The 13,242-nt window shown below is 51.4% G+C and overlaps 1 protein-coding gene across 3 annotated transcripts; it reads left to right on the forward strand.

Moving 5' to 3' along the window:
• The first annotated feature begins 6,719 nt into the window (after positions 1-6,719).
• DERL3 (derlin 3) lies at positions 6,720-12,851 on the forward strand. Of its 3 annotated transcripts, none has more exons than XM_067307202.1 (7): positions 6,720-6,849; positions 7,292-7,357; positions 8,014-8,102; positions 8,620-8,713; positions 10,799-10,994; positions 11,499-11,589; positions 12,192-12,851. In XM_067307202.1, exons 1-7 carry the CDS (start codon positions 6,757-6,759, stop codon positions 12,304-12,306), a joined length of 744 nt encoding a protein of 247 aa, XP_067163303.1. In that variant the 5' UTR covers positions 6,720-6,756; the 3' UTR covers positions 12,307-12,851. The 3 variants fall into 3 exon arrangements, with proteins under 3 accessions (XP_067163303.1, XP_067163304.1, XP_067163306.1); XM_067307203.1 differs by having other exon boundaries at positions 8,014-8,087; XM_067307205.1 differs by having other exon boundaries at positions 7,295-7,357; positions 8,014-8,087.
• The last annotated feature ends 391 nt before the right edge of the window (positions 12,852-13,242 follow it).

The following is a 13,242-nucleotide window of genomic DNA, read 5'->3' on the forward strand; positions in this document are numbered from 1 at the left end:
CCCAGGATCCCCTGGACCGACTGCAGGTACACTGCAAGAGGAGAAAAGGGGCCCCATTTCCATCTCTGAGGCTTGGGTCTACAGGATGAACTCTCCCTAGGAATGCTGGGCTGTAAATCACGAGAGAGATTCAGAGCTGTTCTCTGACTGGTTCTTGGCTATCTCCCAAGCCCTAGCCTGGTGATTTCTGTAAGGCATTCTCGCTTTCCGGTAAGGGCCATCATAGGGAAACACAAAATACCTTTGCCTATTTGTCCTTATTCTTGCAGGACTCACTCAAACTGCAGAAGTAGACAAATAACATCATCTACAAACAAGCAGCTTTCTCATGAAACAGCCAGCAAGTCTGCTGTTTTTATGGTGAAAGCAATGTTTATGGAACTTAGCTGTTAAAAGGGATTTTCTTCGTAGGAAATGAGTGCCCTGCTGTGACACCATTATTCTAACTTCCAGCAGCTTGGTAATGTTCATTAGAAAAAACCCACAGTTTATGTAAGTTCAAGACACTGTATAAGAACTTCAGGAAGTGGGCTTCATTGCAGAGGTTTCTCAGGGCAGGGACCCAATGCTGATAGAGTTTCTGCTACCACACAAAGTCATTGGGATGGTTTCCAGACCATGGAGAAGAGATACATGAAATGTTGCTTGCGAGCTGAGTCTTCTGAGGACATGAGGGTTGATACCACCAAGGGAACTTAGCGGCTTTCACTTGCCAGCTAGGATTTTTGGACATCAGAGGAATGGCTCTATCTTCTGTTTGTTGGATCAGCACCCTACATTTTCATCCTCCTGATAAGCAATGGAAGTTCTCTGGGAAAATCCAGAAAGCCTAAAATATTAAAAATAATTGAAATCTCCTTTTCTTAGACCACTGTGAGCTATAGGTCTTGCAATGGCTGAGCTATTCCCTTTTCTTCATCTCTTGTATCGTACACTGATGCAGGGGCTTAGTTTAAACTGAAGGCCAGAGAGAACAACTGCTTGGCTGAACAAAATTTCTGTTCCTGAGTGCAAGCGAAGAGTATTTACGCTCTGCCAAATGGCAGTAAATGTTCCTGAATGTTTCTGGCAGAGGAGAGAAAAATATGTGCAGGGATGTCAGTGTCTAACCCATCCTGATTTCTTATTTCAAACTCATTTTAAATAGACCTTTTTATAACAGTTGTTCCAGGGGAGACACCTAGATTAGGACAAATAGTCCTGCCCCTGGTAAAAAACAAAGTACAGATTACCAGTTCTTACTCCTTGCAGGGGTCTTCAGCAGCTGACAACATGCTCAGTTGTATGTGTGCTATTGTGCAGCTGAACATAGACCTCTTTCTATAAGAAACAAGCACTGCTTGTCAGTTGTTGATTTGGCCACAATGGTTATGAAATGAATGTAACAAAATAAAGGCCCTTGAAGGATATTCCCCACCGACGGCTGCGGGAGGTGACCTATGGTGTAGAGAACAGATCACATAGCAGTAGAATTTAAAAAGAGTGATTGAGCATTGGAAAAAGTAACCATGCAAAGAGACAGAGTTTCTCTTGCTTGTTGTCTTCAGCTCGTGATCAGAAGCTGTTTTGGAAGAGGTGCTTTATTTCAATATGTCATTGGGCTCTGGTCAAGGAGATTTAGGTGAAATCTTCTTTCTCATGATATGTCAAAAGTAAAGTTGTATGAACTATATTTTTGGACTATAGGATGTAAGAAATAAAAAACTATGTAAGCTTCAATTTACAGCAAACACTGCACAAACCATATGGCCTTTGAGGGCTGAGCTCTAAGTGTAATTCTTAGCTTCTTTCTAAAAAGCAAACAAATAAAAAAACCCATCCAGATCTATATGATTGACTTTCCCCTGACTTCACCCACCAAACTGTAGAGCTAGCTGATTTGGAATAGGAAATCCTTTAATCAAGGAGAAAGAATTCATATGTGTCCATTAAACATTGAAAAGTAAATATTTTAAGTGCTTGAGGCAGTTACGATTACAGAGCTTATCTGCGCACAGAGGGCTCATGGAGCTGTGTTTCCAAAGCTGAAGCAGAAACACTTCACGACTATGTTGTGGTGGATGTGGAGCTCTTGGTGCATGCAGTCCATCACACCAAGGACTGAGTCTGAGAGAGCGGAAACAACCTTTACAGTAGGATTCCTCTGGCTGTTGTGATGTACCTATGGGGGAGCAACGTGCTGCTCTTTTCAGACATGTTTCTAGTGTCTCCACACCTGCAGTCGCACAGGGATCTCTTGTACATCGGGGCCAGCAGTGATCTCAGGGCTGCCGTGTCCTGGGGAGCACTAGGATGGGTTGGATCTTGTGCAGAGCTCACATGGTCTCACATCCTACAGCAGGGGCTGAGGGTGGGCGGTGGAGGAGGCAATCTTTGTTTTCAAATTAAGAAAAGAATTGGGGCTCTGCTGTTGTGGGTGGGATGGAGCATTAGTCTACACAAGAGGCTTGGGGTTAGGTGGGTAGGGAATGAACTCTCTCCCCTTGCGTGCCATATACCCTAGCTAGAGGGAGGTGCATACATGTCTTCAAGCCAGGTATGACTTGTCACAGTAGGACATGCTACAAAAGGTCATTGGACAGACTTACAAAATGCCAATGGTCTTAAAAGCAGAAAGCACATGTCACCAGCTGGACACTCTTCCAGTGTGTGTCCAGGGGCTGGTTTCCTGCCCCATCAGCTGCTGAGAGGTGTGAGCATCCCTCGTGGAGGGCACTGAGTGCTTCTGAAGGCCAGTGCTGACCAGTCCTGACCTGGCTCACAGCTCCTTTCACCCCACGACCCCCGGCAATGCTGTGCTGGGCAAAATGGGAGCTGCTGCCTTTAAACAAAGCATCTGTTTATTCTTGAAACAATTAGTGAGGGCAGTTAGATCTTTAACTCGTTACTGGGCCCAAAACAGTTATGATAAAAACAAGTTCCAGATGGGCTCAAGAGGGGTTGTTTTTGGCTTTGCTAAATTAGAATGGATTCCATGCCTTCAAGTTCCTCTGGCATTTATGGACAGGAAACATGAATTACACACAATAATTTACTACAAACAAAAGAGATGAACTCTGAAACAGCCCATTTATCTTTGCTCATGTGCCTCCTTGAGGTTTGTGTGTTGTTTAACTCATGGGGAGAGCTAATGGCTTTTTTCTTTGTTTTCTAACTCTTTGCTGTTTTGGTTTGCAGAAACTGAGACAGGAAGCTGTTGAGTTTCTGTCACAGGGTTAAGCTTACCTGCAACCCCAGACAAATACTTACACGTTCCTTAAAATCACCCCAGAAACAGAAGAAACAAAAACAGAGAAAATAGGAGGGCCCAGTAATGGTCTAGCAGTGTGTATCCACAAAACCATTCTCTTTCAGGAAATTGGTATTTTTTTTAATCAGTCAAAGCTAAATGAATTCACAGTTGCAAGTGCGCAATATGCACTAGCTCTTCATTTTCGGGGGCGTTTTCTTCTGAATTGCTTTGTGGATTGCAAAAGTTTTGAGTGCAACAGATTGCTATAGCTAAGCCTGCAGATGCAGAACTGGTATGTGAAACTGCATGGAAAAGAGAGTTGCCCTGGTACCATCATGATTCAGTTCTTTCTGAGACTGACTTAAGGAGAGATAACAGATGGGACACTTAATTTCTTGGGCAGACTCTTCTTTCAAGAGTCCCCAGACTGAGACCTTTTTCAAAGCCCATCCAATAGTGGACTTGAATGGCCAGAGTTGAGTCTGGATATCAGACATTTTTAATGGAAATTGAGAGCTGCTGATGTCTTGGGTTTTGAAACTGATTCTGTACAATGACGTGAACTCAACTTCTTCCAAAAGGAAGGGGAACCAACAGATGGCAGACAACAACGGTAAATCATTGCTGCTGGGACCTGTGCAGGCATCTACTGTAGGTCCCTGGGCCCGGAGGGGACGATTGGACAGGGCAGGAGGAAATCAGCAAAGAAACTCCTGAGCAGTGTTTCTGTTCTGGCAGTCCCTGGGATCTGCTTGCAGCTGAGACAAAGGGTCTGGGTTTGCTTTTTTTGAGGCTTTTAATTGGCTTCCATGATTTTATAAATGAAACCATGTCTGTATCACTACAAAAATGCACAATGAGAACTCAGCTATGCAACTAGGCTTATGTGAAGTGGTGGAAGAATATAATTCCCAAAGCCCACAAAATGTGACAAGGATTGTAATAAAGACAAAAGCTGCCCCTGGGCGCACTGTGATGCGTGAAGTCAGCTTGGCTGAGCTCCGAGGGGAGTGAGATCATGGGTAGAAAGCAGCTTGGGAACTGGAAATGTCACTGAGATTTGTCTGGCCTCTTCCAGTGCTAGTTGGTGAGGTACTTGATGCATTTCCTCACTCTCCCCCTCCATGAATCCTAGAAATGAAGGCCTTAAGCAGAAGCCTGGACAAATACGTCTCTCTAATTTTGGCTGGCAAACAAGGGAAAAGAAGAAAAATGATAAACTGATGACATCTTTACATTTCATGCAGCCTGATTTGGACATAATCCTCCACAGGGAGTGAGTGGGATTGATCACTTTGGATTCTCCTCTCTGTGGAGCTAGTGAGACTGAGATCCAACATGATGACTTCTTTCCAGCAGAGACTCTCCAAATGTTTATCTCCAGCCTTGGTTCAAGCAAGGTCGGGGACAGGAGTCACAGTGCTTGAATTCAGCTTCAGACTCTGCCCTTGCCTGCATGCAGTGAGAGCAAATAGGAAATCCCTAGTCCCCTATCCAAAGGAGCAGGATATCTCTCCCTTATGCGTTCTCCCTTCCTCCAGTCAGTTGCAGTTCCCCTTTTGCTGGCGGCTGAGACCTCTGTGCCATGCTGAAGGGTGAAGCAGGGCCGCGGGACCTTCGGACTGCAGTAGCCACAGGCAGCACTTTGCAGAGCTCCTGGCCCTGATAAAAAACCTTCTTTGCCCATAACCTTGGCTAGTCTCACCTGCTAGAGCTCTCACGTCCGTCCCACCTCCCACCAGAAGCTTGTAGCAACAAACCCAAGTTTATTAACAGTGCTGTAGTTCAAGGACCAAGCTTCCCCCTCGGCTCCGTTCCCAGGCTCCCTCACGCGGCTCTGACCCGGCGCGCCGTCTCTCCTTCTCCTCAGAGCTGTCAGGTCAGCCTGCTCTCAGCCCTGCAGCGCCCGGGGCGCTCTGGTCTCCTGTGTGCCCACCTGTCTGTAGTCGTTTCCTCTCTTCCCCTGCTCTGTTGCTTTAACCTCACCATCCCCTCATTTTCCAGCTGGGTTTTGTTCTCCATCAAACAGCAGTCAGGGTGGAGGTGGTAGAAAACAGAAAGACTCCCTCCCCCACCGATGATATCATTTCCCATTAACTGAGGGCTTAAAGAGAAATCTCAGGGCTCATTAAGAATCTGATGACAGTTTAACCTTCTCCTGCAGAAACCCAACACCAGACCCATCCCTCTGTCTGAAACCAGGGTGGTTGTAACGTTAGACCTGACTCCTGAGCACGGCAGACAGCTCTGGAAAGCATAATCAGCACAAGAGTAAAGGATGTCAGAAGGTTTATTTAGACCTTTATCAGATCGTCCTTTCAAAGAGTGTTTTGTAATATATTTGACACAGTTATGTGGGGAGCCGAGTTGCTCTGCTCTCTCCTTGAGAGCTCAATGTGAATCCTGCTGCCATTCCCCAGGGCCTCCCAGCTCCCCGACCCGTGGCATCTCCGGGCTTGTTTCGGTGAACTCTCACTGCCTGGTTCGATGCCGCACACCTTGAGGAAGCTCCTTCTTCCTCCTTGTTCTAGACAAGAGGAAGTAGAGGTTTTAGTGTGAATTACTGAGAACCCCAACCCCCAAACCTTTGTGTTTTGCTGAAGGCGAGATCAGTCTGATCACTGCAGTAAGCCACCTCTGACACACCAGCTGCCTTGCACCAAATGAAGATGGACGTGAGCTCAGGCACTAACGCACACGCGTCCCCCCCTTTTTGCGGCCCAGCGCTCAGCACACGTGCCGCTTCCTCCGGCAGCTGCTCTCAGGTTGCAGGAATACCGGGCCGGGGATTAGCAGCGGTATGCGGATCCGCCGGGGCTCTGCAGGTTCTGCGCGGGGTCCACCTGAAACCCAGCACCCGGCTCGGGAGAGGCTGACAGCAGCTTTCAGCCCTTCCATAAATCACTCCGCGGCCGGGCGGGCCTGCCCCCCTCCTGCGCGCCGCCTCCGGGCTGCTCTGCAGGGAGCCGGAGCCCCTCGGCGCAGGAGGCTCCGGCGGGGCGGGCGCAGCCCCGAACCGGCTCCGCGGGGGCTGCGCGGCCCCGCCCCGCGCGGCTCCACGTGCCCGCGGCTCCACGTGCGGCGCGCGCGCCGCCGCCGCTCCCCATTGGCCCGCCCCGGCTACGGAGGTTTCGCTATCCTCTCTCGCTGATTGGCCGCTTGCTTGCGGACACGTGACTGCTTTTTTTTTCTTTTGCTGCGCCTCCTTCCCTCACCCGCCTGTCACGGGCGCCGCCCTCTGCCATTGGCCACGATCTCGCCCCGCCCCCAGGGGCCCTCTGCCCCGCCCCCAGGGGCTCTCTGCTCCTCCCGGCCCTGTCACCCTCCGCAGCGGGTCCGTTCCGGGTTGGCGGAGGATGGAGGCTGAGGGCATGAGGCACGCTCCGATTGGCCAGCGTGCGCGGTCTGTCGCGCCGGCATTGGCCGGGCGCGGCCCGCGGGGGCGTGGCGGCGGCGGCGGCGCGTGGGGGCGGGGGGCGGTGTTAAAGGGCCGGCGGGGCGGCTCGGCGCTGTCGCGGCGCGCCATGGCCTACCAGGGCTTCGCGCAGGAGTACCTGGGCATGCCGGCCGTGACGCGGGCCTACACCACGGCCTGCGTGCTCACCACCGCCGCCGTGGTGAGGGCGGGCGGGGGGAAGGCCCTGGGGGGCCCCTGAGAGGGGCAGGTGTGGGGAGGGGAGGCCCTGGGGGTCCCTGAGGGGGGCAGTGTGATGAGGGGGACCCTGAGGGGGGCAGGTGTGGGGAGGGGAGGCCCTGGGGGTCCCTGAGGGGGGCAGGTGTGGGGAGGGGAGGCCCTGGGGGTCCCTGGGGGGGGCAGGTGTGTGTGGGGGAGGCCCTGGGGGTCCCTAAGGGGGGAGGTGTGGGGGGTAAAGCCCTAGGGGTTCCCTCTGAGGGAGGCAGGTGTGGGGGGGAAGGCCCTGGGGGTCCCTGAGGGGGGCAGTGTGGTGAGGGGTGCCCTGAGGGTCCTTGAGGGCAGTGTGGTGGTGAGGGGGGACAGGGACCCCTGGGGCCAGCAGCCATCCTGTGGTGGGTGACAGCTGCCCTGCCTGTCTTTTGCAGCAGCTGGAGTTCATCACCCCCTTCCAGCTGTACTTCAACCCTGACCTCATCTTCAGGAAGTTCCAGGTGAGGCCTTGCCCAGGCCAGGGCTGTCATCTCCTGCCCCTTCCCAGCGTGGAGGGGGGTGAGCTGGGCTGGGTGTCCTGCTCCCTGTGGTGCTGCCTGGCCTCCAGGGCCTCCCTCTTTCTGTCTGCTCCAACCTCTTCTCCCTGGTGGAGTTGGGGTGTCGACATGGTGTGCCCCTGTTACAGAAGTCTGGATGGGGGTGGCTTCTTCCAGCCTTTCCCTGACATAGGCCATCTAGACCTTTCTTCTTCTGTTTTACTCATAACCTGTCTTTTCCTCCTTTGCACTGGGTGAGGTGTTTGGCCAGCTGGTCTGAGGCTGGATGGGGAAGGCTTCGCTGTGGAGGGCAGTGAACGGTTGTTTACCTGGGCTTTGGGTTCTGGATCATGGCTGTCTGCCCCTTCTAGAAAGGCAGCGGAAACTTCTCCCCCACCAGGAAGGGCAAGATACTGGTGTGGGGGGTCCCACATCAGGGAGGTACCACGTGAAGGTGATGTAGCTGTCTGGTATCTTGGGGTAACTGTGAGTGAAGGGGTGCATGACTGGGTGTCCCTAGTGAATAGGTGGTGGGCTGCTGTAAATGTGATGGGAAGGCCCTGGCTGTCAGACACCTGGCTGTCCACCTCCTTCTCTCTCTTCTCTCTCTTCTCTTTCAGATATGGAGGCTGATCACCAACTTCCTCTTTTTTGGGCCCCTGGGATTCAGTTTCTTTTTCAACATGATATTTCTGTATCCTTTGTCTCAGTAAAGCTCTCTGCTCTCTTTTTCTTTTTTTTTTGACTTGGACATGACTGCCCCCTGCCCATCTTCCTCCCCCTTGTTGGCTTGTCTTGGCAGCAGTCTGGGCTTCTTCCCTTGGGTCTTTTGGTCTGAACTGAAGCCAGTCTCCAGGTGATTCTGGCCATGCCTGTAACCACCTCCTGCACCTCTGCTAGCTGCAGGGTAGCCCCTGCTAAAAGGGTGAAGAAGCTGGCAGTGCTTCTGTGGCTCATGCTGGAGAGCAATGCCTGTTCCTGGGGCTGAACTGTGGCCGGCTACAGTGGGCTGGCTGGAGCACAACAGATGGCTCTTTCTTTCTTTGGAGTCTGTGGTATGAGGTGAAATTTGCACTGGTCTTGCTCTGGGGCTTGGACACCTGGCTGGCAGCTTCCTGTGCAATTGCTTGCGGCTGGTTTATTCCCCATAAAGCTGTGCTGGGGACACAGGGTGGCCAGCTGTTAATTTCCTATACTGCAACCCCTTCCTTCTCTCCTGCTCTCAGGTACAGGTACTGCCGCATGCTAGAAGAAGGCTCCTTCCGTGGAAGGACAGCTGACTTTGTCTTCATGTTTCTCTTTGGAGGATTTCTCATGACAGTATCCTTTTGAGCTGGTTGAGGGCCTTTGGGCTCTTCTCTGAGATGTTGTGAATAGTGTGGGGTTTCTCTCTTGTCTTTTTGTACTTGGGCTGTCTTGTCTGTAGCAAGCACCTGTCCACTGAACAGAGCAGCTGGCTGCCAAACCTTGGTGGCAGGGGCTATGGAGAGCCTTGCTGTTCCCCTGGGCCTGCCAGGCTCGTGCCCTGTGTGCCTGCCAGGGCTGTGCTGAGCTACACAGAGCTCTTAAGTGGTGGATGGGTGACTTCTGGCTGTATGGCACAGCTTGTGCTCCTTGTCTTGCCCACACTTGTCTCTGAAGGCCTGGCATGCTCCCCAACCAGGATGCCTGGGAGGGTGGGAGCAAAATACAGGAAAAGCTGCCTGTGTTTCTGTGAGTGACTGTGGAAGCACTGATGCACCTGGCAAGTGGAAGGGCTGCCTTAACCTAAAAGAGGAGGTGGCACTATATTGCAGAAGCTCAGCCTGAAAGGAGTCTTCTTCTTGAGCTTTGTGAGAAGTCATCCAGCTGAGACGGTGCAAATGCCCTGCTGTGTTTGAGCTTGGGTAGGTGGAGCACGTTGAAGTGCTGCTGAGATTGGTGTGAAGCTGGCTTAGAAAACTGAACTGCAGCTGAAGTGAAAAGCGCAGAGATTTAAGTGCCAAGGAGAGGAGTGCTCACATACTCTCTGCCTTCAGTGTGCTGGGCAGTGTGAGCCCAGCAGTCTGTCTTTGCAAACTGTCAGTGGCTGGGGATACTGTCACACTTCCTCTTTTTAGCAAGTTCTTTTACTGTAGAACAAACTGGTCTGGACGGGGCAGGGAATCTCCTTTCGAAGCGTAAAACTCTTTCCTGTCATATGCAGAAGGCTGTCAGAGTAAGCTGCCTCTGTATAGAGACCTTGCAGCACTGCTCACCCCAGGGTGCTCTGCAGGAAGCTATGTGTGATCTCTCATGAGTGTTGGCTGTTCCTGAGTTTTTAGCTAGTCAATGTCCAGTTGCCTGCAGCAGCCATGTGCTTGACCTTAGGTGGATTTGGAGTCTGACTGCAACAAGGCCAGGGGAGCTGTTTGCCTCTAGCTGCCTCCCTGTGTCCCAGGGGAGGGCTCTGAACAGCAGGAGCATCTTCTTGCTGGAATTCCTCTGCAGGAGGATGCTGCTGGATGGGTCAGGTGTGCTCACATGTGGCACACTTCTAAACCTGCTTGCAGGTACTGTAACAATGTGAAGGACTGCAGCTCTTGATGAGGCAGAAGTTCATGTTTGCTGAGCAGGTAATGGCTCAGTGACCAGTATGAGAGGCTTGCAGGAAGGTCAGTTGATCTGTGGAGATGGTAAGGAATAACTGTGGGGACAGATGTGGTTTCTGCCCTTGGGTCAGGCACTCCCTCTTGGGGGAGGAATGATTATCTGCCCCTAGCTGACTAGCACTGAGCGCTGGTCAGCAGTGTACGTGGTTGGGAGGGTGGCCCTTAGTGCTGGATGGCTTCTGCAGGAACCTGCTGGTGGCTGAGCCAAACAGGACAAAGTACCACCGCAGGAGGGCTGTTCAGGCAGGCTGGGTGCCCAAAGGCTACTGGACAAGTTCCCTGTGCGAGGACGATGGGAGGTGCAGCTCGACAGAGTGCCTGCAGCAAGCAGTGCTGCAGCTCTCTATGTGAAAGGGTGCCACTAATTTGGGAGATGTCATGTGTGGGTGACAGTGTCTGTCTAGGGCAGCCCCTGATCAGTGATACAAGACCAGCAGCTAACAGGACCCCCTGTGTGCGGTCACTTTGCAGAGGTGAAGGTAAGAGCTCCCTGGTCTCTGGTGGCTGCATAAGGCAGCTTATGAGTGAGCAATCTGTATGTGACGCTCAGGGGCACCTTGTTCTGGGGTGGCAGGGAGGGAAACGGGGTGTATGTGGGAGGGTCAGTGCATCTCAGCCAGCACAGGAAAGGCTCGATCGCACAGGCATTATCTTGCACACTGGTGTTATCAGCTGCCTGTCATTCTGGGTTTCCTGGTCATGATACAGCCTGCACTGCCTGGAGCTTGTGAGGTGGTGCGTGGAGTAGTTTTTTCCTTGACTCGATAGCTCCTAGCTGTTTGGCCTCTTTGCCAGCCTGTTTTTCTTGGGCCAAGCTTTCACCATCATGCTGGTGTATGTGTGGAGTCGCAGGAACCCTTACATCCGCATGAACTTCTTTGGGCTCCTTAACTTCCAGGCCCCCTTCTTGCCCTGGGTCCTGATGGGATTCTCCCTGCTTCTGGGTAATTCCATCATCATCGACTTACTGGGTAAGTCAAAGCCAGTGGGTGTCTGGAACGGGTGCTTTGCAGCCACAGCTCTGTCAGTTTTGATAGACTACTGGGGCACTAGCATGGCGGCTGGGTTTCCTTTTATTTAAGGTAGTGGGTTTTTTAAAGTGAGCTGACTGAGTCTCTGCTGTGTGGCCAGCCTCCTGGTCGAGCTTCTGCTCGTGACCTGCATCTCGCTGCATTTTTGCCAGGGGCAGAAGTTGGGAATGGTGAGCCCTGCCTAGCACCTGTCCTGTGTCTGATCCTGTCTCAAGCCCAGAGGCTCAGGCTCACTGCCTGCTTCTGCACCCAAGTAAAACATGATCACAGCAAACAGCCTGGCCCTCTAACACTGTGCAGCGCAGGTGGATCTGGTGGGAGCTGGGATATGGGTACAGCTAAGGGATTCTTGGAGCTTCCTTGTGCTTTAAGCTCCCAGCTACTCTGCTTCAGCAGGCAAAGGAGGCTCGGCTAAGTCTGACCTTGGTGACATCTCTTCCCCAGGGATTGCAGTGGGTCACATCTATTATTTCCTGGAGGATGTCTTCCCCAACCAGCCGGGAGGAAAGAAGTTGCTGTTAACCCCAGGCTTCCTGTAAGTAAAGCTGATGCTCTCTGGGGTGTGCTGTGTTGCCTTCCAGCCTGGGCACTCTCACAGCAAACTGTGCTGCGTGACCTTGCTTGGGCTGCTACTTGGCCTTGCTACTGCTGCTGCCTTCTCTGTTAAGCCACAGGACCCAGCTGCATGCAGGTAGCAGCTCAGTTTATGCCTCTATTGTAGAAAATGCTGGCACTTGGTATACTATAGACATATATACATAGGTTCCATAAAGTAGCTGCTGGTACCCTAAGCTTTGCTACCTGAACTGGAGAGTTTTTTAAGAAAATGCTAGATGCAGATAGGATTTTTTTTTCCCCTTAATGCACTTCTGTGACTTAAGAAAGCAGAACATGCTCTGCTTCATGCTGAGGATCGAAGCTGTCCTAGACATTCAAGAAGCAGGTACAGTCATTAAAGGTTGAATTGAGCAAAAGAAGTTTATGCTTGTGCAATAGACCAGCGGCTGTGTTGTGTACAACCAAGCTCTACCCTTCCTGTGAAGGGCTAGGATGCTCCTGGGAGGGCTGGGGAGGTTTTCATTGTCCTTGGCTCACCTTAACCTGCCTGCTTGGTGGAATGGGCATGTCCCTTGCCAGGAAGATGGTATTTGACACACCTGAAGAGGATCCCAATTACAACCCTCTCCCTGAGGATCAGCCAGAAAACCAACCTGGAGACCAAGACCAGAACCAGCAGCAGCGTCCACAATAATGCAGAGGACTTTTCCATGTGACCAGATTCTTCTCTTCCTGCTGGACTTACGCGGTGCCCCAGAGATCCTACTGGAATAACACCAGTTGCCATTCTAATGTGTAATGTTTCACTGTTTGTATGGGTAACCCATCTTCCTTTTGTACCAGGTGGTTCCACAGAGCTTTGCACGTGAAAACTGATGAATGTTTATAGAGGTGTTCTAGGGACAGGGGGTGGAAGTTATGTGATGCTTCTCCGTTACCCAACAGGGAGTAAGTATCAAATGGGGCCTTAAACCAGTTCTCCTTCTCTCGCTGTTACTGACTTGCAGTGTACCATGTCACTTCTGCTGTTTGTACAAAGACTAATACTCCCCTTGCAGTGTTGTGAGACATCACTGTGGGCTTTCAATCAAGTAGTACTTCTGGCATGGTACAAGCACAATCAACTCTCCCAAACAAAAACCTACCATAGTGGAATGCAGTTCAGCCTCTCCCTTTCCTCTAAGCCCCACCCCCTTTTTTGTTTCCAAAGAGTCTTTATATTAAAATCTTTATTTTTCAGTTGTGTGTCCATTTCTGCTAAGGGCGGAGTCTGTTAGTATTTTCTCTGTAGGCTAAGTCATCAGTACTGACCAGGGCTTTCCTCAGAAGTGCCAGGCTTTGAAGTGGGCAAAGGAAAAATGCAGGCTAGCTAAATGATGTCCTCCCTGCTCCTGTCAGCAGGAGGTGTGATTGGAAAAAGGAACACCTCAGAAAGGTCATCTTTCAGGCTGGAACAAAACTGAAAGCTTGTTCTAGTCCGTGACCAGAAGTAGCACTTGGAGCTAGTAATAAAGGCTCTCCAAACAAGCAGTGTAGTTCTACTCTTGTTGAATTTTCCAGTTTTTAAACTAAACCTCTGAATTTTGGGGAAAGTTAACCAAGCTTGTCCCCACCATGAGCAGCTGACTAA

The sequence above is a fragment of the Apteryx mantelli genome, chromosome 17, assembly GCF_036417845.1.
Source record: "Apteryx mantelli isolate bAptMan1 chromosome 17, bAptMan1.hap1, whole genome shotgun sequence".
In the NCBI taxonomy this organism is placed as follows: domain Eukaryota; kingdom Metazoa; phylum Chordata; class Aves; order Apterygiformes; family Apterygidae; genus Apteryx; species Apteryx mantelli.